The sequence below is a fragment of the Lingula anatina genome, chromosome 3 (assembly GCF_051362555.1).
Source record: "Lingula anatina isolate TDL-2025a chromosome 3, LinAna3.0, whole genome shotgun sequence".
NCBI classification, from domain to species: Eukaryota; Metazoa; Brachiopoda; class Lingulata; order Lingulida; family Lingulidae; genus Lingula; species Lingula anatina.
Genome location: NC_141769.1, coordinates 20,456,351 through 20,479,397, shown reverse-complemented (window position 1 = coordinate 20,479,397; position 23,047 = coordinate 20,456,351). Strand labels below are relative to the sequence as shown.

At 41.0% G+C, this 23,047-nt stretch overlaps 2 protein-coding genes across 2 annotated transcripts; one reads left to right on the top strand and one right to left on the bottom strand.

The window, feature by feature from the left end:
* Window positions 1–2,222: 2,222 nt before the first annotated feature.
* LOC106179801 (chitin deacetylase 1) lies at window positions 2,223–4,040 on the top strand. Its single transcript, XM_013563568.2, has one exon. The coding sequence runs from the start codon at window positions 2,761–2,763 to the stop codon at window positions 3,865–3,867; it is 1,107 nt and encodes a 368-aa protein (XP_013419022.2). The 5' UTR covers window positions 2,223–2,760; the 3' UTR covers window positions 3,868–4,040.
* A 1,502-nt stretch (window positions 4,041–5,542) lies between these two features.
* On the bottom strand, window positions 5,543–21,773 carry LOC106179800 (uncharacterized). The gene is made up of 19 exons (XM_087008615.1): window positions 21,620–21,773; window positions 18,231–18,348; window positions 17,473–17,739; window positions 16,698–16,808; window positions 16,180–16,365; window positions 15,595–15,981; window positions 15,126–15,317; window positions 14,371–14,406; window positions 13,656–13,916; window positions 13,209–13,340; window positions 12,506–12,748; window positions 11,907–12,140; window positions 11,492–11,608; window positions 10,751–10,999; window positions 10,240–10,437; window positions 9,566–9,754; window positions 7,734–9,344; window positions 7,146–7,537; window positions 5,543–6,091 (listed from the first exon to the last, which is right to left on the bottom strand). Exons 2-19 carry the CDS (start codon window positions 18,340–18,342, stop codon window positions 5,765–5,767), a joined length of 5,244 nt encoding a protein of 1,747 aa, XP_086864741.1. The 5' UTR covers window positions 18,343–18,348; window positions 21,620–21,773; the 3' UTR covers window positions 5,543–5,764.
* Between the last annotated feature and the right edge of the window lie 1,274 nt (window positions 21,774–23,047).

Sequence of the window (23,047 nt, the reverse complement as noted above, 5' to 3'; positions counted from 1 at the left end):
CATCGTTCAAAGTATTAAAAATGGAAAAAAGGACCATTTGACAGTGTTGCAATGGGCCAAAAACTGCAATGATTGACAGAGAATAGTATCATTTTTTGAGCGATGATACAAACAGTTAGCAGTTAATTAGTTAATTGAATAATTGATGATTTACAATGGCCATGGTAGCTTTGGACATGCGTGGAGACTAGAACATATACTCTACATGATTTAACAAGGTTCTATGTACAATATCGCGCTCAGAATTCAATATGTCAAGCTACAAATATTCGGCAATATTACTTGATGTATGGAACAAAATTTTATTATTCAGTAATCTTAAACAGGTTTAAGAGAGCGCGTTTTCAGATTGCATTGATTGCAATTCGAAATAAAGACAGAACTATGATGCAAGTAATAACGGCTTGATATACCTCGTATATCTGCTCGCTAACATATTCCAATGTTAGCCGATATTTGCCGAAGAATTTTACATAGTGCTAAGGCAAATATTTGATATTTCCTGGTTTTGTCTAGTCGTTCTGTAAATACAGACAGGAGATTTTGTCAGTTTTGCGGGGGATTTTTGTATCGTGAACACTTTAAAATGCACAATTAGCGGCAATAGGGTAAAGTAGAATCTTAGTTTTTATGAAAATGCAAACAATATATAGCCGTCCGCGTGTATGGAAAAGGCCAGTAATAAAGGAAACACTCCTTTTTATGTATAAACAATACCCCGAATACTCCCAATAATAAGATTCCCCTTTCAGTTCGGTATCCCTCAGCGAAGGTATCAGCGAAGGTAACAAAAGCGGATATATTTCAGAAAGAAGGATTCGACGATGCAATCTGATACATCGGATACTAGCTTATCGGGTCAAATCTCGTCATTTTAATGCCAGCATGTATATCATAAATATTTACGAAAAGTGTCATTTTGTTTATCGATGGATACAGCTTTCTGTACACCTTGTACGGCGGTACTATCGATGTACTGTTTAAACTCTGTAACAATCTTCAGACAACAACACTTCAGTCTAACAACACTTCAGTCTAATTACTGCCAGTTCTGACTGTTTCCCACTATCGAGAACTGATTTTTAAACTTGATTACTCACTCTCTACTTTACAATTTCAGCTGTACATGTTGTGTTATTCTGAAAATCTGCGTTGCGGTGTGCCTGATGTTTTACTTGTCTCACCTGTCGCATTTTGACTGAAGTCCCGACCACAACCTGAATATTTGGATTCTATCGCTAAGAAAAGCTTTTGACGCATACATGTATATGTACTCGGTATATGACTAAGAATTACAAGCGCCTCATGGGGAGTTCGGTGTAAACAAAAACAATTTCTTTGATTTTATCTAATCACTATCGCTATCATTCATACAATTTTATCTATAATTAGAGCTATCTCGTATGCATTTGAAGTCACAAATTTCAACCATAACAAAATATTATTTACTACGAAAAGCATTTATATTTTCATTACTCTCACTGTTTTACAAAAGGAAATAAACAATACACATTTTTAAGCTAATTTTCTGGTATTTCTCAATGGCGGTCTGTTAAGATTGCCTCCCCGTCTATTCCATCAGTTTATATGTAGGAGCCTCTATTGCTAATGTACTGAATGTTAAATTTGTGGTCCCTAGATAAATTCAAAATCATTCAAATTTTATTTGAAAGAAAAATCAAAAAGAAATAGCTCATGACAAGGGGCGGTTATAATGCAGTGGAAAACCCTTCACGTGCCAGCTCTTATTCATCACACAATATTTATTGCATTCTAAGTAGCAGTACTGCCCAGTCCTCAAATAAAGGATAATTATCTATGTTCATATATTTTATTATAGTCCTGGTATCTATTATATTGCAAACAATGAAGTAACTATGGGCTGGACAAAGACCTGGTATAAATAGATTTTTAATATAGAAATTGCAAACTGAAGACGTCGACATGCTCACCTACCATATCAGTTGTTTTGCTTGGCTAATTACAGGAAGCTTTATCAACTCAAGTGCACCAATTACGCCATATCAGCGCGATCGGGCAAAAGCACAGAGGGTTAAAATTAGCATAAGTTCATAAAGGGGAAACAAAGTGGGTCCTTGAATAAAACGTTTTCAAGGGGCAGTTCTACAGAGATAAATGTACAGTAAAAAATTGCGTTTTTGTCATCAAGTAAGCTACATTGTAACTTGTACATTAATGTTTGTAAGTTCTACCGATACAAAAGAGACATTAAATCTATTCCCTGATTTTCACGACCTTTCCAAAATTCGTCACCCCTTCATATCTGATCAGATCCATAAGATACGGGCCCTTGTCTCCTCGGTGGTATAATTCAAAAAGCAATGTTACCATTCACGACAGAGAGAGGAACGAAGAAGGATAGCTGATTCAGTTTCAATTTCGGTGTGACGATAGATAGTGGTTCCAATTCCTTAAGTTTCGGTTAAATCAAGAAGTGAACTTTATTTAAATTAAAAAACACTTCAGGAGGGAAAGCGTAAATGAATTAATGAAGCACCTCCCATAAATCGACTGGAGGCAAGCTGCAAGTGGAGAACACTTGTCAAAGTTGGAGGTCAACTAAGTCCACTTGAAGAGAGTGACCGCAAAGTCAACCAAAATTCAAAAAGATTCATTTAAGGACGGTATACACGTGTGTGAAAAGAAATATACAAGGTTAGACTGAATGAGTGACTGAAGAAGGTCGGTCGTACTCATTCATCGTCAGCACCATCATCATCATCAACAGCATCTCAGACAATGACTAGAAAAAACACAGGAACTTGGTATATCTTATTTATTTTGACAGCGTCCTGTTTGTTACTACGAGAACTCAGCCCAGTGGCGTGCTACGATCTGATATCTGGACCGCTAGCTCCATGTACGGAGCGCTTCTGCCAGCCCCCAGCTTGTCGCTGCCCGAGTCCTAACCCGCCAAATAATTTAAACCCCAGCGCTGTGCCTCAGATGGTCATAGTTTCATTTGATCTCGCCGTTACCGCGTACGTTGCCAGCTTCTTCGAACAATTATTCCCCATCGACATTATCAATCCCAACGGATGCCCCATCGCAGCTACATTTTTCGTACCGGATCAGGAAAGGACGGATTACAACGCTGTCCGGCAGCTATACGCGCGGGGCCACGAGATCGCAAGTAACAGCCAGAGCAGACGACAGCCTCCTCTGTGGTGGAACAGCGCCTCCTACTTGGACTACGTTTACGAAATCTACGGACAGAGAATCAACTTGGAAACAGGAACAGATATACCCGAGGGTAAAATAACTGGCATGCGAGTGCCATATTTGCAGCCGGGAGGAAATAACATGTACAGAATGCTGCGAGACTATAATTTCACCTACGATTCCTCCATGGTAACGGGACCGACGTCGGCACACAATTACGCAGTTTTCCCACCTTTCTATCCATTCACGTTAGATATCCCGCCAAATAATACACTCTGTGATATCTACCCTTCAAACTGCCCAAACGCATCTTACCCAGGACTTTGGGAAATTCCAATTAATCGAATGTACGGCACAGACGGTCAAGGGTGCGCCATGATGGACGATTGCAAAGTGACCACCTCAGACGATACTTTCAATGTCTTGCTGGCTCAGTTTTTCTCGGAATATTACAACAGAAAGCGCGCTCCATACGGGCTTTATTTCCAAGGAAAGTGGCTGGAAAATAACCAAGCTTTTGATGGACTAAAGCGTTTTATTCGATACATTAACAAAATGGATGACGTTTTCTTTGTCACTAGTAGCCAGGTTATTGAATGGATGAAACAACCGACGCCTCTGTCACAAATTAACAGCTTTGCGCCATGGCGGAGTAATAGTGGTCTCTGTGGAGAAAAGAAGTAATTTGAGCCATATCGTATTATATTCATTACTTGTTCAGTGAAACAAATTGTTATTTTCTACTATAGATATATATTTTCTGTAAATAACAGTAGTTTTATCAAAAACACGGACTCGACTCATGTACAAATTCTGGTTACATCTAAGTATGATAAGGTTAATACAAGTATTTTTTTTACAAAACTGTCATTTTTATTAATACACTATATTATATTTTATATTCTTCATTTTATAAGGACTCACAACTCTAGATCTCATTATAGCTAAACCTTCAAATATCCCAGCGTATGCTACATTTACGGGGGGGGGGGGGGGGGGGGGGTGCGTGTGCTCTGTTCACTTAGTGAAAATAAATGGCACTGTTATGACTGACATTTATAACGTGTTTGAATCATCTGTCCAGGGAGTTTTTACTAATTCATTATTTTATTGTTAATGATATTTTTATCGACATCACCTTATTGATTGAAGGCAAGGCAAATGGTAACGCACTGCATATTAGAAAAAAAAACAACAGATACTGCATGACCACTTACAGGTATGGTCTGACGTGGTTATTACAGATTTCCGTTGAGAAATACGATAGTGAGGGCACAACGATTATAGATAGACGTTGCAGATAATATTATATTATAATCAATCACAATCATTAAATTGTTGCGCTTTAACTGTCTTCATATTGGTCCTAAACGTGGGGTGGGGGTCTATTATTTAAGTAAACCAAAATGAAATAACTCAACCGATTTGAAAAAAAATTAATAAACAAAAAATTAAAAAAACGAACAAACATGCTAAATTAATATCAAATGAATTTAGCCTAATTTTCATAAAAGTTCACAAACCCTCTTTCAGTGTCAAATTATGGAGTTACATGCATGCATTTTGAGTGAATAAGTTCACTTCGCAGTTAGCTACACAATAACTTTGCGGTTAAAAAATCTTTTCCGCTGTCAAGTCTATCCCCTAAGTATGTTATCTCCCAGCATATTTGCATTTTGTAGATAATCTTTAGTTCCGGAGTGTCTTAAATCTGTCATGGCAAGGAGGGTTACGGCGGTTAATACATAAAGAAACATACACGCGTCACGCTTCTGGTGAATTAAGAAGTTTTAATTTACATCTTGGAACTTCTCCAGGACAAACTTTTTTCGTTTTAAATGAAACCCGACTTTGATGGTTGTCATATAAGCTTGCGTTTTTTACATTTTTTAACTTAAGACAAAACCTTTCTTTTTCTCTATACTTTTGTAAGAAATACAGATAATCTTTGACCTTATGAGTTACTTATTTTACTGACAACGATGGGGGGGGGGGGGGGTAGTTCATTAATCAGAATAACATTTTAATAGACTTTCCAGGGATAATCAATTTTTTTTAAATCAACGATCATGGCTTGTAAGGAGATGAATTTTTCATGGTGTTAACAACAGTTCTATACATCTATAGTTAAGTCCAACAAAATTGAATTCCCTGATTTTATGTCTTTTGTCAAACGAGAATATCTTGCATAAGTAGTTCGATAATTGTTTGCAAGGCATTAAATTATCCCTTGGAGCAGTGGTAGAGTTTATAATTGAGAGAGAGAGAGAGAGATTTTAAACACTGGTTTACGTCCCCGTTGCGATAGTTGAGAAGCCAGCAATTTTACTTCAGCACTATCACATCTTAAATCTTAAAGTCCAGCAAATTCAACTTTTTATTAAAGAATACATTTTTCACACTCCAGAAAGTTTGGTTCAAGTGCAGATTACCAATTCTAAAGCAAATATAAAGAAATGCTTGCTTTTCATAAATTGGAACCGGGTTGCATTTCCGTTATCATCAAAGTCAATTAAACCAACGCCACCTCATGTCAATATGTTATAATCCAGTGCCCGGTTGGGCCGAAGGTACACATGTCTTACACAAGAAAATACTGAAGCTGTTGATTCAACTGATTATAGTTCGGGGCTGAGTAACAGTTCTGTACAAACGCTTGCCGCATATTGGACTGCTGAACGAAATTGGACCACATCGTAGCCTGCTGGGCGCATCCCGAGGGCACTGGCCTGGGCTGTACTAAGAGGTACATCTGTGTTGCCATGGCGGAGTAAAGGGGGTTGCGCAAACAGCCGTACGGCATCTGTGTCCAATCCACGCAGAACTGCCGTTGTATCTGTTGGTAGTAGTTCTGTAAGGCGCGACGATCAGCGGCCCTTTTGGTGGCGTTGAACATTTTCTCTGGAACCTGGAAGGCAGAAAATCATACCAAAGTTTTGAATATTTAGGGGAGATCTTGCGATGCTCCATTGTAGCGCATAGTCCTAGGTCCAAACCCTATAACTATACGCTATACTAGCTAAGGGAAGTGGGCGGCTTGTTTGTACCCACTTGCACTTGTAGCTGAAGGAAGGGCTGAAGTCTATCCAGAGATACCCATACAGGCCCGTAGCCAGGGGGGTTCGGGGGGTTCGAAGAACCGCCCTTTTTGCTAGGAAAAGGTCCACTCTGGGAAAATTTGATCTAGGTACATGAAGTTTTTATGGGAAAAACTATATTCAGAAAAAGAACCCCCCTTTTTGAAATTGCTGGCTTGCCATACATTAACTTGCAACGCTTGAGTCGCTTACCCCCTTAATCTAACATGTGTTTAATTTCAAGCGTTGCTACATGCGGTAGAACATCCACAATTCTACTAACGAATGAAAATTATTCAGGCTCGTATGATGAAAAGTATAAGCTGCAAGGGGGAATCATAAGTAGACACACAATTAGCGACAGAGAAAGGGGAAATGGCAAAAAATGATGTAAATGATGTTGCAAGCTGGTTGAGAAAATAAGTCGCAGTCCTCGGCGCAACATTTTAATGATACACTGAAGTTTACATTTAGTTTCAAAGCAGTGGAACCCAGCCCTCCCTTAGGTCTCTGCCCTTCGTGGTTATTACTGAACTGGTTGAAAAAAGTGCTCAAGCCCCACTACCGGTGTGACAGGAATGGTAGATTGCTGGGAATCGTACTCCGTTCCCCATTAATTTGTACAGGTGGTCCATTATCGTCCCATATACTAACCCCAATATCCGACTAATCCTAACTAGTACTAATCATACGGGACTCCGCACTTCCATTCCTAGGACTACCATTCCTATCACACCGGCTCCGCTCCTATCCCATAAACACATAACGTTATTATAACTTTACCATAACGTTGATAAAAACAAAAAAAACATTATGGTAACGTTATTATAACGTTCTGTCGTCGACTTCTACTGATTGGTGTAATATCAGCAGATTCTTTCTCACCTGCCACAGTCCGCCCGCCCCAAGTTTCTGAGGGTCTACAGTCATTGGGGACCCGCCGTTCACGTTCATGACTGCTTTCCACGCCGCCTGTACGGATGTGTTGCTGCCGTCCGGAGGCTGAAAGTGAGCCATGAGACCTGCTGGTGCTCCTACGGGCCCAGAGTTTGGGCCGGGGTAGCCGCCATAATGAATACCAGTTGGGAAACCTCCCCCGAGACACCCGCCTGGGCCGCACCCCCCGCTGCCAGGAAGATTGACGGTGTAGGGATTCATCCAGTAAGACCGCCAAAGAAAGTTAACGTTATTCCGGGGGAATATCCCACACTGGTCGATGAGAGATACGGCTCTGCTTACCAGCGCTGTTGGATTCTGCCACATATTTCCGTTACACACTAAGAGCATGAAAATTCGATTAAGATGTAAGTATGGTATTATACACAAATGCATATATTTATTTCTTCCGCAATAATACTATACCTGTTAAAATTTGCACGCGTTCTACTCTAAAAACAATGCAGTTCCATTAAATTTGGAATATCACTTAACTGGACCAAAAAGTAATAGATTAAATCGAGAAAAAAAGCTTACGTGATGTATATCCGCTGTAGCAAGGTACTGGGCAATGCAAGGTTGGAAAGCAACTGTCAACCATTCCTGAATCTCCCGATGCCCCTGTCGGTCCCGTAGGCCCTTGTGGACCTGGACTACCCGAACTTCCCGCTTCTCCTGTCTCACCTCTGGGGCCTGCAGGACCTGTAGGGCCTGGTGGTCCATCTTCACCATCAGCTCCCTGCTGACCAGCAGGACCGGTCGGTCCAGGACTTCCAGGTTCACCAGCCTCTCCTCTAGGTCCAGGTTGCCCACTGGGCCCCGTGGGTCCTGGCGGGCCACGGGCTCCTGGTTGTCCATCTTCACCGTCTTCCCCTTTGGGACCGGGAGCTCCATCTTCTCCACTCTGACCAGGAAGGCCGGGAGTGCCAGTTTGGCCTCGTGCTCCCGCGGGTCCAGTGGGCCCGGGTGGACCGCTATCACCTTTCGCGCCGTCACTTCCGTCCTGGCCCCTAGCGCCGGTACTGCCTGGAGGACCAGGAGGACCAGTCTCTCCTTGTGTACCAGCTGGACCAGCAAAGCCTTGTGGGCCAGGAGGACCCTGAGCACCTGTGGAACCAGGTCTACCTGCTTCCCCGGTAGCTCCTGGTTTACCAGGGGCACCCGCTGGTCCAGTAGCACCTGGAGCCCCATCTTCACCAGGTTCCCCGTCTGCACCACGGTCACCGGTCTGTCCCCTAGCTCCAGTCCTACCTGGCGCACCAGTCGCACCAGGTGAACCATCTCTGCCACTCTGTCCAGCAGGTCCACTAGGACCAGTTGCACCTGGTCTGCCTTGTGCACCACTGGGGCCTCGTGGACCTGCAGGGCCAGCTGGTCCGGTAGCTCCTGGTGCTCCGGCTTGACCCTGGGCACCTGTTGGCCCTGGGCTGCCGTCCTTTCCTGACGCCCCTTGTGTTCCTTGCGGTCCAGTCGTGCCAGAACTACCTTGTGCGCCCGTTGCTCCTCTGGGACCCTCAGGGCCTGCAGGTCCAGTTGACCCTCTGGCACCGGGTAGGCCTCTATCTCCAGCAGGACCCTGTGCACCGGTAGGTCCCCTTGGACCTGGGGAGCCTGGTGAACCATCAGCACCTTTTGCACCAGTTTGTCCAGGACGACCGTCCTCTCCATCAGCGCCTGCAGCACCAGTGCGGCCAGCAGGTCCTTGTGGTCCCGTGGGCCCTGTGGGTCCAGTGCTGCCTGCACCAGTCGGTCCACGATCACCCGTAGGCCCACGGGCACCTGCTGGCCCTGCTGCACCCGTTCCTCCACTGACTCCAGGACTGCCAGTTTGGCCCCTAGGCCCTACCGGGCCAGCGTCTCCTGTGCGTCCGGGTTCGCCTGGTACACCAGACTGGCCTGTTGGCCCTGGTTGTCCACTATCTCCCTTTGGACCTCTCTCTCCTGCTTCCCCTCTGAACCCAGTTGGCCCTCTTGGCCCGATGGGGCCTGTACTGCCACTGGGTCCGGCTGATCCGGCTGGTCCCGGTGGACCTACAGCACCCCTAGGTCCAGTCTCGCCTCGAGCTCCAGTCATGCCAGGGCGTCCCTGGGCACCTTGTTCACCTGGAGCACCTGTTGCACCTGCTGTGCCCGTAGGGCCTCTCGGACCTGTTCATATGAAGAAACTACTGTGAAAATACAAAACCTAATGTCTGTGATAGTTGATCTAGAACTCTACGATTATTTGCATTTTAAACCCTGTAAAACTTTTTACTCGGTAGGAAGAACAGAAGTACTATAAAAGGAGGACTGTAAAATAATATGAAGTATTCTTAATGATATCTTTAAGTTTTACAATACATAATATATGCATGCTGAGCGTGGCCCACCTTGTGGTCCGGCAGGACCGGTAGGCCCCTGGTTGCCGTCTTTCCCAGGACTTCCAGATGCGCCGGAGACACCTTGAGCTCCAGTGGGGCCAGGGGCACCAGTGCGTCCTGGTTCACCTGGTGCTCCGCTGTCCCCTTTAGGACCTGCTTCTCCTGTTGCGCCTGCAGGACCGGGCGCACCTGTTTCTCCTATAGAAGAACATAAGAAAGATTTGCATCCATCGACTTCAAGATAAACAAGTATAGGCCTAAGGAATGTGTTAAGTGCAACGCGACTTAAACAAAGCAATATGAACCCAGAAAGGCACCCGGAGAGTACAGACCTCTGTTAAGACAGCACAATTCTCACAACTGTTGATAAAATAATAAATAATGGATCAATCTATTGTTTAATGTAGGAAACTTGGATTAAGATGACCCACTTTTGAACTCAAAAGTGAGGGATCACCCTCTATGTTGGTGTGACAGGAAGTGCTGGGTCCCATTTAATTGGTACGGGTTAGGGTAAGTGGAATTATAGGGGTTTGCATATGGAACGAATGTCAACTTGTTTCAAGAAATGGACTACGGCTCCTAGAGGACTACCATTCTTGTCACAACCTGAAGCTGATGACCAGGTATAAACATAGCATCAAATAAACACCGCTTCAGATCAATAAGACGGACATTCTCACCCATTTCACCCTGCTGGCCTCTGGGTCCAGCAGGTCCAGTGGGTCCTTGAGGCCCTGCACCCCCAGCTGGTCCTTGTGGCCCGGTGGAGCCAGTTGACCCTGGTCGCCCGGGTTCGCCGTCTCTTCCCGCGGAGCCGGTTTCTCCGGAAACACCAGTTGGGCCACGATCACCTCTGGAGCCCTGAGGTCCGGCCGGACCTGAAATATCGTATAGGTGCATTAAAGACGTATCGTACAGTGTAAGTCAAGGAGATCTCTGATTTTATACAGAAAGATATTAAGTTTTTGCAAGGCATAGTTTTAAGGCATATGTTAAAATTATTTTGGTTGTTAAATCATTTGGGAACTTATCCAGACCACTTGTGAAAATTTGTTACGATTATAACGAAGTTTGTCATCGTAAAATCAATTAAATGCGTGTCTTTTCAGTGTGTAAACCCATACTTGCTTTATTCTTTTTTACAGCATTTTACTCGTTTTAACACCTAACAAACCAACAAATAGCTTGTACCTGTCTCTCCAATGGGTCCTCGGTCCCCTGTTGGTCCGGCGGGACCCACTGGTCCATCGTCACCGTCTTGGCCGGTTTCACCTCTGGCCCCTGTTCGCCCCGTTGAGCCGGTCTGGCCACTAGCTCCTGGTTCTCCGTCGCTTCCGCTTGGGCCCGTGGGACCAGTAGGGCCAGCTGGTCCTGGAGGACCCGTGGCACCAAAAACGACTGGGCTGGTTAACATTAGGGTCGTAATGTAGTTCTGGAAACCTATGACGATAACATACAACGATAATATACAACGATAATAGGAACACTTCTTTAAAATCGAGTGACTTTGAGAATCCCCCTACTACCGAAACACACGCATGCACGAACGCACGCACACACACACACACACACACACACACACACACACACACACACAGAGAGAGAGAGAGAGAGACATGTGCTTTGGCAACTTTGTAGCAATGTGTACATGGCAAATCATATTTGGATAATTAAACCAAACATCGCACACAAATAATCGATCTGTTTTGAGATCTCTCACTGCAACTGAATAGTTATGACCGAAATGCAACATTACAGCCAGGCATCGTTACATATTCAACAGTGAAATAAACTAACTTGCAGGAACAAAATAAGAATTAACCTGATGCATGTAAAAGCTGAAAAAAAATATACAGACTTTTAACTTAATAGCTTAAACCACTTTCTCCATCTGTCATCGCACTATAGTAAAAAGATCAAGTAACAACTTACTCAGCTGGCATACTTCCCCGAAGAAAGGAAACTCGCAATCGCAATAGAAATTGTGACCGTTGTGAGAAGACACACAAGTTCCACCGTTTATACAGGGGTTAGGGTCGCAGATCTGAGCTAAAAACAAAGTCAACTGTGTAATGCACATCAATATAATAAAAAACTATATAATCTAGCAATACACACACACAGTTTATTTTCGTATATAAAAATGGTAATACAGGCCCTTAGAATCTGGAAAAAAACGCTCTTTCGACGGAAAGGAACGCTGTACATCAAAGATCTTAGTTTTAATCTCAACTCGGTCAACGAAGCAGGTAAAAAGATGTACTTTTTCGGTAAAAGGCCCTGTTTGAAATTACTGGATACACCCCCGATGAGATATCTGAAACTGAGCAAATCTAAAAGCACCTACATTTTTCACAGTTTTCTCCGGTGAACCACGGGTAACAGGAGCAGGTGTATCCCCCCGTGGACAGAGACATGCAGGTACCGCCATTCACACAAGGATTGGGCAGACAGGCTTGTTTATGTTGACAAGCGTAACCATAGTAACCAAATGGGCATTCACACCAATAGCCAAATCCATCGTCACGCACGACGCAGGTGCCCCCATTTTGGCACGGGTTACTGCCCCTGCAGATTAGTGCTGAAATAGGGTATAATTATAGGTGTTAACTACTGGCCTGTTTTTAGTTGCTGTATCTATCGATATTTAATTTTGCAACGTTTTATAAAAACTATCACGGCACATTGCAGGAGATAATGAAAGTTTTTATAAAGAACTGAAGTGTACAGAAAAGTGAAAACAATATTCAAACTCAAAAAACTAAACCGGTATGAATATTTCAGTTAAAACATTGAGTAAAATAAGTAGCCTAGAATCTATCTAAATATAATGTATGCATTTTCCGTTCGTTAATTAATGTAAATATCTACATTACTATAGAAAATTAAGCAATGAAAAAACATCAGATTAGTCCAGACTGCGGAGTTTCTTTTTTCCATACTTACATGTTTGACACAGAGCTCCAGTGAACCCAGGCCGACATTTGCAGCTCGGTCCACCTCTCTCCCCGACGCTGCATTCGCCGCCATTCTGACATGGATTTGGCGCGCATGCACATGTGCACGTGCGAGCATGTTGACATTTGAAGCCGTAGTAACCAACGGGACAGTCGCAGTAGTACCCCCAGCCATCATCACGTGCCTGACACGTGCCGCCATTGAGACAAGGAGAATCTGCGCAGAACAGTGCTGAAAACGACGGCAATTTTGTCTTAAGACAAATGACACATATTTTAAATTGTACTTCAGTATACATGTATAGTAGCAGTTGTATAAACAAGCAGTCACGTATGTAGCAAGTCAATCAGTGTCTGAAGTGACGGTCCCACAAGTTATTGTTCTTGCACATAAATCTGGAAGTGACGGTGGGCAATATACCGGTAGATTGACAATATTGTTTCAGTTGGTGTTCAGATTTTAATGCTGGTTGAAGAAGGTAAAGATAATAACGACGTTCAAAGAAACAAGCATTCAATTTTTTCGCATGCAGGTGCATATGCTGCTTATCTTATCTTCCTAATACTCAAAATTGGCCAAATTCAGTTAAATGAGTATAGGGCAAGATACATGTTACACACATACACTTACACACACACGCGCGCGCACACACACAGAGAGAGAGAGAGAGAGAGAGTAAGATTTCACTTACGTGTTTCGCAGTTCAGTCCGGTGAAGCCAGGGCGACAGGCGCACTTGTAACTCCGCTCCGTGAGTGGAGTACATTGTCCGCCATTATTACACGGGTTAGGAGAGCAGGGACATGGACACAAACTAATGGTCGCTGAAAACAATCCATTTTGCTCCATCATTCGGTGAAATTTCGATAGGTTATGATTTATCCGTCAGTGTGGCAGCTGCTAATTATGTTCATATTACACTTGAACTTTAAATTGCAAGCATACAGTATATTTTTCATATCTACTGGACAAAAAAATTCTGTTCACAAATCCAGTTAATAAATCATGTGATTACTTATTTGTATTTCTGTATTAGTGTTAGTGAGATAAAACTGCGGTAAAAAATCGCCCTTACTACGAAAAAAGCTTTAATAAAGACATTGCTTCATAACATAATATTTAATAATAATGATACTTACACTCGCAGCACATATAATTCACTCTGAGAGGCGGAGGCGGTGACGGTGACAGACAGTCTTGTATCACGTCCAGTTTACACTCGCTCTTGCCATCACACTGGGTTCGCGCGAACACCAGGAGCGGATTATGTCTCTGATTGTGATCCAGGCACGTCAGGTCCCCGGCGTTACAGAAGCCCAGCACATTGATACTTGAGTCATCCGGACACTGGAGAGGAATGCTGTATTTGTTGGCCTCGCAGTTGTACCTTAGCATACATTCTTCAAAATGAAATGACAGATCAATTAAATGACAATATCAGTCATATGGAATTATTTCTTTTTTCATTTTGAGCAAAAACTAAGCTTTGTTGTGCTTGTGAACATTTGGCTCCATGAATGTATTTGTGACTAGAGATATATTGCTATTTCCAAAAGTATATGCATAGTTTGAGAGGCACATTTCAAATTACACTAATAACAGCAAATAACTGTAAAACCTTAGATATGGGCATTTATCTGCAAAATTGATGTTGTTTATGGGGTTTCGGCTCTTGTGACCAATTGATATGCGGGATAAAGATTACATGTGCCATAACATTTTCCTAAATGATGTTGCCAAAACGTTTACTCAGGTCGTATTAGATAACTAGATACGACCGCAACTCACATCAAGTTTTGAATATTACATGATTATTGACAATTAAGGCAATAACAGAAACGCCAGGAGACTTACTTGAACACGTGGTGCTCGGGACAGGTACGCAGTCACCTGAAATGATATATTAAACCTACATATTGCCTGTGTATTGAATTTTAAGAAGAACTTGAAAATTAACATCAAGATTGTAATGCTCTATTGAGATTTCACCGCACGCGTGAAGCTTCCTCTCACATTAGATTAAATGTAAGTATCATTGCAATTACTATGTAGGCAAAACGTGTAATTGTTTTAGAATTACAAAAATACGATATCCATAGAAATGTCAAATGCAAATTAAATGTGAGAAAAGTTTTGAATGGAAGACTACCGCACTTAAAGACATTGAAGCTAAAATAAAAATGAACAGAATTAAAATGATACACCTGAAGAATATACAGTGTTGAAATAGCATGTTCCACCCAAATCTAATAACAAATTTGTCCATACCCCGATAGTTCAGTACGGAACTGTTCTTATAAAAAAAGAATAATCAGTATACCCACTGTGTTAACGAAATCGAAATATGTGTCAACAGATTGGGTATAGAAAGTTCTTAAGTCCCGTAGATTAAGGATTATTCGACAAACTTTTAATATTTACATGCAGCGACGCACATTGTAGGCCTACACAATACGCTCAAAAATGCTTTCATTCTTTATAATGAAAGAAAGTTGTGTGACTTTTTTGCACGGGCAAAATTTTTTTGGTTAAAATGAGAGGTGTAGCTCTACTCTAAAATTAGAATTTACTTTACAAATATATCAACATCAGAAGCACATTTTACCTACCCCTGCAAGCCCTCTTTGAAACAGACTTAATCAATGTCGGCAACAAGCCGAATGTTGTCTGAGCAACTCTCTTTGGTTCAAAAGCCGAGATCCGAACCAATTCTTCGTAGTCGATATCAGGACCAATACCAACGGCGTAAATAGCAATCCCCTCTGCTTTGGCCCTGATGGCTTCTTCCGTGCTGTTAAGACCTTAAAATGCATTTTTAAAACTGTTAAAATTGAGCTGAACTGATACCGTGGCAGGTATCCATATATAAGTGCAAACGAAAGACAAATAATAAAACCAGAATTAAAACAATTAAAAAGTATGAGATGTATTCAAAATCTGCTTTAACGCGTTTTTTTCGAACATAATTTGTTTCGTTGACGTATATTGAAATTCTGAAACACAAAAAAAGAAAAGCTGAAAACTAAGCTATTACATCTACCAGAGACAAAAATTTCGCTAATAAGGATTTAGCATTACCAATATTAGTATTTCCATCGGTGAGAATAATTGCGATTTTGGGCGCGTCATTTCGAATCCCCGCCCTGTTTTGGGTCATCGTCTGCCTCATTAACCTCAACGCATTCCCGGTGGCGGTGCACGCTTCCGCTTCCGGAGGACAGCTTGTGTAGACAACTTCATCCACAGCCTCAAGCAGTTCTTGCTTGTTGAGATATGTTTTCAGATCGAATTCCAGTTTTGTGGAAGCAGGCAATGCATACGTTATCATTCCGGCGCGAACTGTTCCTATTTCCCAGCCATGTATGACTTCTTTCACGAAGGCCTTCATCTTTTCAAAATTTTCGTCAAGAACGCTGCTAGAAGCATCCAGAATAAACATCACGTCAGTTGGGTCGTCACATATGTCTGAAAAGAGGGGTGGCAAAGACTGTTCACAGGACAAGATTGAATAATAAACACAAACAAAATATTTAATGTTGCTGAAAAGGAAGAAGATAATGAAGATAAAGCGTCATTCATACAAACAGACAATTTAACAAATGAAAAATAATTAATCACACAAACAAATAAAAAAAAATATACACCTTCTGATTATAGTCTTACCAACAGAACAATTTCTGCTGCAGAGGGGAAAGTGAAGATCGTTCCCATTGTTGGTAAACTGGAACGCTAGCCTGTGATCAGTGGCACTGACGGCCCTGTTGCTGCCGCTGTAGCGAAGCACTAAAGAATCGCCCTTCTTCGGAGTACCGACACTTATTTTAGGAAGGTCCAAAACATCGACGGGACCTATGAAAGAGAATTGGTTATCTTGTTTCTGTTCTGTTTCACATTCATACAGTATAGGGGTATCTTGAGCTCTATTAAAATGAAACACATCACGGACACAAATATTGTATTCATTATTTCCAACTGGAAACAATGGAGTATGGGACTAAAATGACCTGGCCATAGATGTATATTTGAATTCTGCATACTGGTAACTTCAGTGTTTGTAAGTATGGTTAGAAAATTACTTTAAACATAAAAGAATATCGTTTTGTAGGTCTTATAACCAATGGTCCAATCAACAGTATGTGCATGAGTAGGGCATGTATATAATTTTTCTAAATAGTTTGTACCGCCATTCCACTTCACTCGAATTCTTTGTCCGCCATTTAACACTTGTTCTACAACCCCTCCTGTCCAGAAAGTGATGGGTTGCGTGAATCGAGGAAAAGGATCCACATATCCTACAAATGGAAGATAGGCATTTAAATTGGCAGTTGTTTTTGCTCTCTCTCTCTCTCTCTCTCTCTCATTATGGTCGTACTAGTACGTAGAAGAGGCTCGTGAAATACGTTAACATAAAAGATGTACATGCTTATACACGTATAGTTATACATCAGTTTGGGATGGGTATAAAAAATACATGTATCAAAATACAAATTAAAAATACAAAATACATATATCACTTATGTTTTGTCAAATCATTAATGATAATCTGCTGCCCTGAATCTATTCGGGTTTGAAATTGTCCCATTTCGTAGATCTACATATATCGTGCAAATTTAAGCTGCACATACTGTATGTGCCATTTCAGACACAAAATACGTTAGAACTAAAATTAAAGTACTTGGTGGCGATATTTTTATTATGAAACGTACAAAGGGCATAGCGATATTTTCGTTAGGCCTACTACAAACATTTTAGAACTATTTTAATTACGTAATTATGACATTAAACGTCGCATTCAAGCGCAGGGTCGGATGGAGTAGTGCTTCTTGTGTAGAAAGCTCTCTTTTCATGGGAAAGTCGCTTTTGGTGGAGAAAACCCCGTATAAGGTCCCTGTAAAGCCCCACCGAGTCCCTATACTAAAAGGCAATGTCCACAGGAAACCGCTGACCACCACTTACCTGCACCTTGGATCCAGTGCTCCAGGTCAGACCAGCAACGGGGCGTGTCTTGCAGGCTGTAGATGAGGTTATCGACCAGTCTGCCACCTATTTCTGCGCAGTAGGACCGAGCCTCATTTCTGCTGATGAGATAGTCTCTCCCTTCCCTGGATCTGACCGAGCCTTCGTTGACCCTAAATGTCATACATCCCATGGGACATGTGTCGCTTACTGGCTCCCAGCGATGTTTGGCAGCGTCGTCCCCGCAACCGCAACGCAGGGACGCACCTGTAATTTGATGGCTTATTTTTCATTTGAAATTCAGAGACCAAAACTTATAATGTTAGGTTCTTCCAACAACAGCTAAATATCAGAGTTACTACCATTCCAACGTTTCGTATCCCACAAGACACCTGCATGAATTTCTTTGCCAAAGAGACTCAATATGGCGGAAGGTTTTCACTTGCACTTAGTGACTTTAGAAAAGTGATGCATTCTCTTTCACATGGGGAGAAGAAACTGAATGAAACCATTGGATAAAAATATGCCCGTATTGAAAAGAAAGATGCATACCAATTATTTAACGTAACCTGAGTTATTAAGATATACTGTATAGTTCACAGGTAGAGAGAACTCACATGAAATAGGCCTACTTTAGTACAAAACTTGTGCGGGTGTCGTCGTGAAGTAAAACTAGACGAGTAATTTGACAGCAAGGGCCACACACACATACACAGAAAGATCAGGCAAGCTTCATTATCAAAAACGCATTTACTTACCACCAAGCTGTCTTTTATTTATATGATGAATAAAACTCTGCAGAGGGCTTGCGACCAGTGATGTCCAAAACAGCACAGTGACCACAGCTAAGAGGCTTTTTCTGCTTGCCATTGCTGTCTGCGTGATGCACAATAATAATAATAATAATAATAATAATAATAATAATAATAACGAAAAATAAATAAAACATGAAAAAATATGGAAAAGTCATGTTGATATAATTTAATGCCTCTAAGACAGAATACATATATTACTTTAGGAGGCGACTGTGACGACCCGATATGTCCGATAGGCCAGATATGTCCTACGACCAGAGAACAAGCCAGATATGTCCGACAGGCCAGATATGTCCGACAAAAAAAGAGCCAGATGTGTCCGACAGGCCAAATATGTCCGACAAAAAAGAGCCAGTTGTGTCCGACATATCTGGCCTGTCGGACATATCGGGTTGTCACAGGCAACGAAAGTAGGATGCAAGCAACTCCTTTTTCCAAAATGGCGAATTCAGCCTACCTGTATATTTTTAGCAAAGGGACAGACAAGTGTGATCAATGCCCCCCCCCCCTCCCCCGCGGTCATTGCAAAATTCTCCAAACTGCACCGAAGGACAATAGCTATTTCTTCTTGTTTTTATGTATACATATCCTCTCCATTACATCCATTACACTCCATAAACGGTTCTTTTTCACGAAACCATACCAATACGTTTCCTTTTAGAAAACCTGTACCATGTAGGCCTATCATGTTTAAGGGCACGTTTCATCAAGTCATGAAATCACCACACCTGCGTAACAATTGCATTTTTATGCCAATGAAAAAGAAAGTTTTACATGTCACCATCCTACGCAAATGAAGAAAAATGGACTTGTAACACAATTGATCACCGGCAGCCAACTAGAAAATTATAGGCGTTTTAGGGAAATGCGTTAATTATATTTGGTAAACACTAAATCGCCATTTACAGTCCCTGTAATTTACTTTAAGTGTCTTTTTGGCAGATGCATTCACCACTGCTTAGTCCTAAAATACTCCATACCTCAGGTTTTAGAGTATCGTGGCGTAGTGTTAAATGAACGTACCTTCTTTCCAGGCCACAAACAAACGTAAGCCTACCTGGAAATTGAAACAACTAAAGCAGGCTGAAGGAGGAAAATCTTTTGACGTGAAGTTCGGCCAACATAACGTTTTTCAGTTTAGTCGAGTAAAAGACGTTTTTGTAGCCTGTGCGCTGCGCTGTTCAAAATGTACCAACCGTCGTAAACAATGTAAAAAAACGTATTGAACTAAATTGCATTTTCATCTATCATTCTGGGTAGTGCATGATGTGGGTATGCTTTTAGCAGTGAAGTGTATGTTGCAGCTTCAACATACCTGTATACCCCGTATATGCTGTGAGTGAACACTTTCTTTAAATGAAGGTCGTAGCATATGGAAGTATAAAGAACATTTGACTGTCTACAAAAGCCGGCTGGTCTTACTAGCACTTTGGTGTTTTCAGTTTTGGGCGTCCAGCATGTATTATACAAGGGCCACCCCTTGTATTTTATAGGATTATTGTATAGGTATATTGTATAGGATTATTTGATAGGGGGTGTTTTTTTTTCAGGAATGACAGGCCTCAGATGGGAAGCAGTTCCACGCCCCCTTGGCTACTCATGGGCTCCGAAAAATGTTGGTGTTTTGGAGGGCAAACAATGGCATTTGGTACGGCATTTGGACCTATGATGCAGCTTGTCAAAATTCTCTTTTTTCTGTTTTTTTTTTTTTTTCAAATACCGCAAGGGGGTCAGGATTTCCTGTCCCCCACCCCCTAATTCTGCCTCTGAATATTCAGACGGAGATGATGCATGTAAGAGTTTCCTTCCGTTCTATCTCTGTGTCTCGTTGTTTTATTTTTCTATGGTCCGTGCATTCAAATATTCGAATCCTCTAATATTTCTATTGAAAACATATCAAAATATGATACTGATATTTCATATCAATATCCATGTATGATATTGATATAATATATCAATATCATATACATGTATTGCTGTCTCTGTATACACCTCGATGTCCTTCACAATGGAAAGATGATCCTGCTGTTCTATTAAATTAATGAAAATGAAAAGACAACCCGTCGACTTAAAAATGCGATAAAACATACAATAGGCTTCTTCGATTGTCCCCAAGTGATAATTCCGAGTATCCATGTGTTCAAACGTATTGGAACCAACACTTATTAAATTTTGGACTAGATATTGGACTTCAAGTGTTCTGGAAGGCGTTTATTCGGTTTTACATTATATATAGATGGTGGTTTTTTGGGCGCACTAGGTAACTGAATTAATTTGGCTTCGATAACTGGGACACAAAAATCCGACCGGTTAGGCAATGTTGGTTTCAGAAAAGTCCGAAGAAAAAACATCGGTCCAGAAAATTTGTTCGAGACAAACTTTATGCCGAGTTTTAAGATTGCCAAATATTTGGAGTTAATACATGTGTACTTAAAAAATATGCTCCCTCCAAACTTGAAATGTAACATTGGCTGGCTATACATCTGATTTCTTGTCCTTCTAGCCCGTAAATGGTTGCTTGGACGGTACTTTATTTATTGCAACAATGCTCAAGGTGTTTTATTATTGGGCAGTTAGGCCGGTATGTCATAGGTATGACAAACGATTACGACAATGTTCAAAGCAAAATGTACTTTTAAATGCAAAATCGCTTAACAACAATATTTGAAGATATAACTGCCTTATTCTAATTTACTTTTTTCTTGTTGACTTATATTTATCAGCATATTGTAATGGATATAGTAATGTTTTGTCTCTTTCTTGATTAAGTGGACTATTATTTAAGCATACTTCCAACAACTTTCTGTGTGAATCAAATTTCGTCTTTCGCCTGTACAAAAGAGTGAATCCAGAGACGTTATCTATGCCAACTTTTGAAATCCGTTCAGAGTGAAGCTACACAAAGGCCTCCTTATGGGACTTTAAACTTTCATAACAAATGGAGTCTGAATTATTTTTCATGGGACATCTATTTCTTGTTTCTTTCAGTAAGTTTCTTTCAATAAAATCATTAACTCAACTGATTAACTTTTTGACCATCCAAAGTGCGTCTGTGATAGAATAATGCACTTAATGAGACGGAAGGAAGTAAAAGTTATCGCATTTCATTTTGCTTGATCTTCGGCAGCAAATAGAAAAATGCCATGAAAACATCGTTTAGTTCAACATTACATACAGCTGTTTTTCCTTTGGTGCATTTCAACTTTTTCGAAGCATGATAAGGTTAAGGTGGTTATGGGTGATTTAAATGATTAAAAGACAATCAGAAATGCATATAAGTCGATGCCTTTCTTTTAAGTGTGGAATCTTTAATAAAGTACTAAAACACCTACTTGTTCTGTAGATAGCCGCACCAGATTTCTGTACTTAAATCCCTTTTATGTGGAAACGTTGCTCATTTCTTCCTACAACGCGCCGAGATGCGTGCTTGTCTTTTGGCCCCAGTACGTAAGTAATTGCCAGCTAATGACACAGGTTTTATACGATCTTAACACTCCTTACATAGGGGAGATGTGACTCGCTTGGTAGATTCCGTCATTGCCCATTAATAGAATGCCACAATGCGCATTAAGCGTGAATTTTTACAACACTAAACATTATACAGCTCGGTCATGCTAACGTGCGATATTACCTCTACTTAAATGACGATTAAAACATTGTCCGTTCTGCTTGGGGACTGACAACATATTTTACAAATGAACCTTATGACTCTCAGCATATTAGGATTCATGGTACCATTTGGATACCCCCACCCTTTATTATAACCTGTAGCCTCCTGTGTTTTATTGATGTTGATAAGTAAGGGGAATATCCACTTTCATTGATAGTTATTTTGTCTGTGAAAAATAAATATCAGATACAAGATGTGTGAACCAATGTACATGTATTTTTCTGTGTCGAAGTACATTGTAGCAATGACACCGAACGCAGTTACCTACATGTATTACTGAAAGTTATACCTTCGTGTCTTTATGTTATCCAAAAGCGGATTCATTTGTAACTTTTTATTTGACAGTAATGCCTTAAAAGAGCATTAGTTTGACTTTTATGTGATTGTAATATAATCGCAAAGATAATGAATTCAAGTCTGGTACTGTGAAGCTAGGGCGAGTAAGCTGGTAATGTTTTTGACATTTTCACTAGAAGATAGACCTTACTGTTATGTTACATGTACACATGTAAGTACAGTGTGTCTAAAGGTTATTAGTTTTCATATCTGACGAAAGTGTATCACACATATATATATATATAAATTCCATTGCTTAACGGGGGTTCTAGATGTACTTGTTTTTTCACTATAATGCTCCAAAGACAAAAAAAAGTTACGAGGAGAGTAAGTATTTCACTGAGTAAGTATTTCACTTTCAGGACACAAAATGTTTCAAATTTGATCACTTTAGTTTGTAGACAAGAAATGTCTGATTCCTGTGAGAATATTCTTTCATTTTCTTTTCTCTGCTACACTGTTTTAAATATGAATGCGCATCCGAAGGTTTCATTGATTTCATAGTAAAATAAATTTTTTCGTATTTTACCGGTGTTCGCTTTAAATTTTCTTTCATTCTTGTCACGCTGCAAGACCAACCGAGATTATGTTTTGTTGATTTGACCACAGTATGCACAAATAAGTATTTCCCTTCCACAAACATCTGAATACGCAACTAAAAAAAGCTATTAGTATTTTTTTAATGTCGTTCAAAATGTTGCAATTGTTTGCAAAACGATTCAGGCATGAGTAATATACACCGCTAGGCGTTTAA

Bases quoted from the DNA above. Each gene is read 5' to 3' on its own strand.
- LOC106179801 (XM_013563568.2), top strand. From the start codon at position 2,761: ATGACTAGAAAAAACACAGGAACTTGGTATATCTTATTTATTTTGACA.
- LOC106179800 (XM_087008615.1), bottom strand. From the start codon at position 18,342: ATGGCAAGCAGAAAAAGCCTCTTAGCTGTGGTCACTGTGCTGTTTTGG. The intron at 16,809-17,472 runs GTAAGTGGTGGT...TTCCATTTGTAG, and splicing joins GCACTGGATCCAAGGTGCAG to GATATGTGGATCCTTTTCCT. The intron at 11,000-11,491 runs GTAAGTTGTTAC...TTATCGTCATAG, and splicing joins CGGGGAAGTATGCCAGCTGA to GTTTCCAGAACTACATTACG.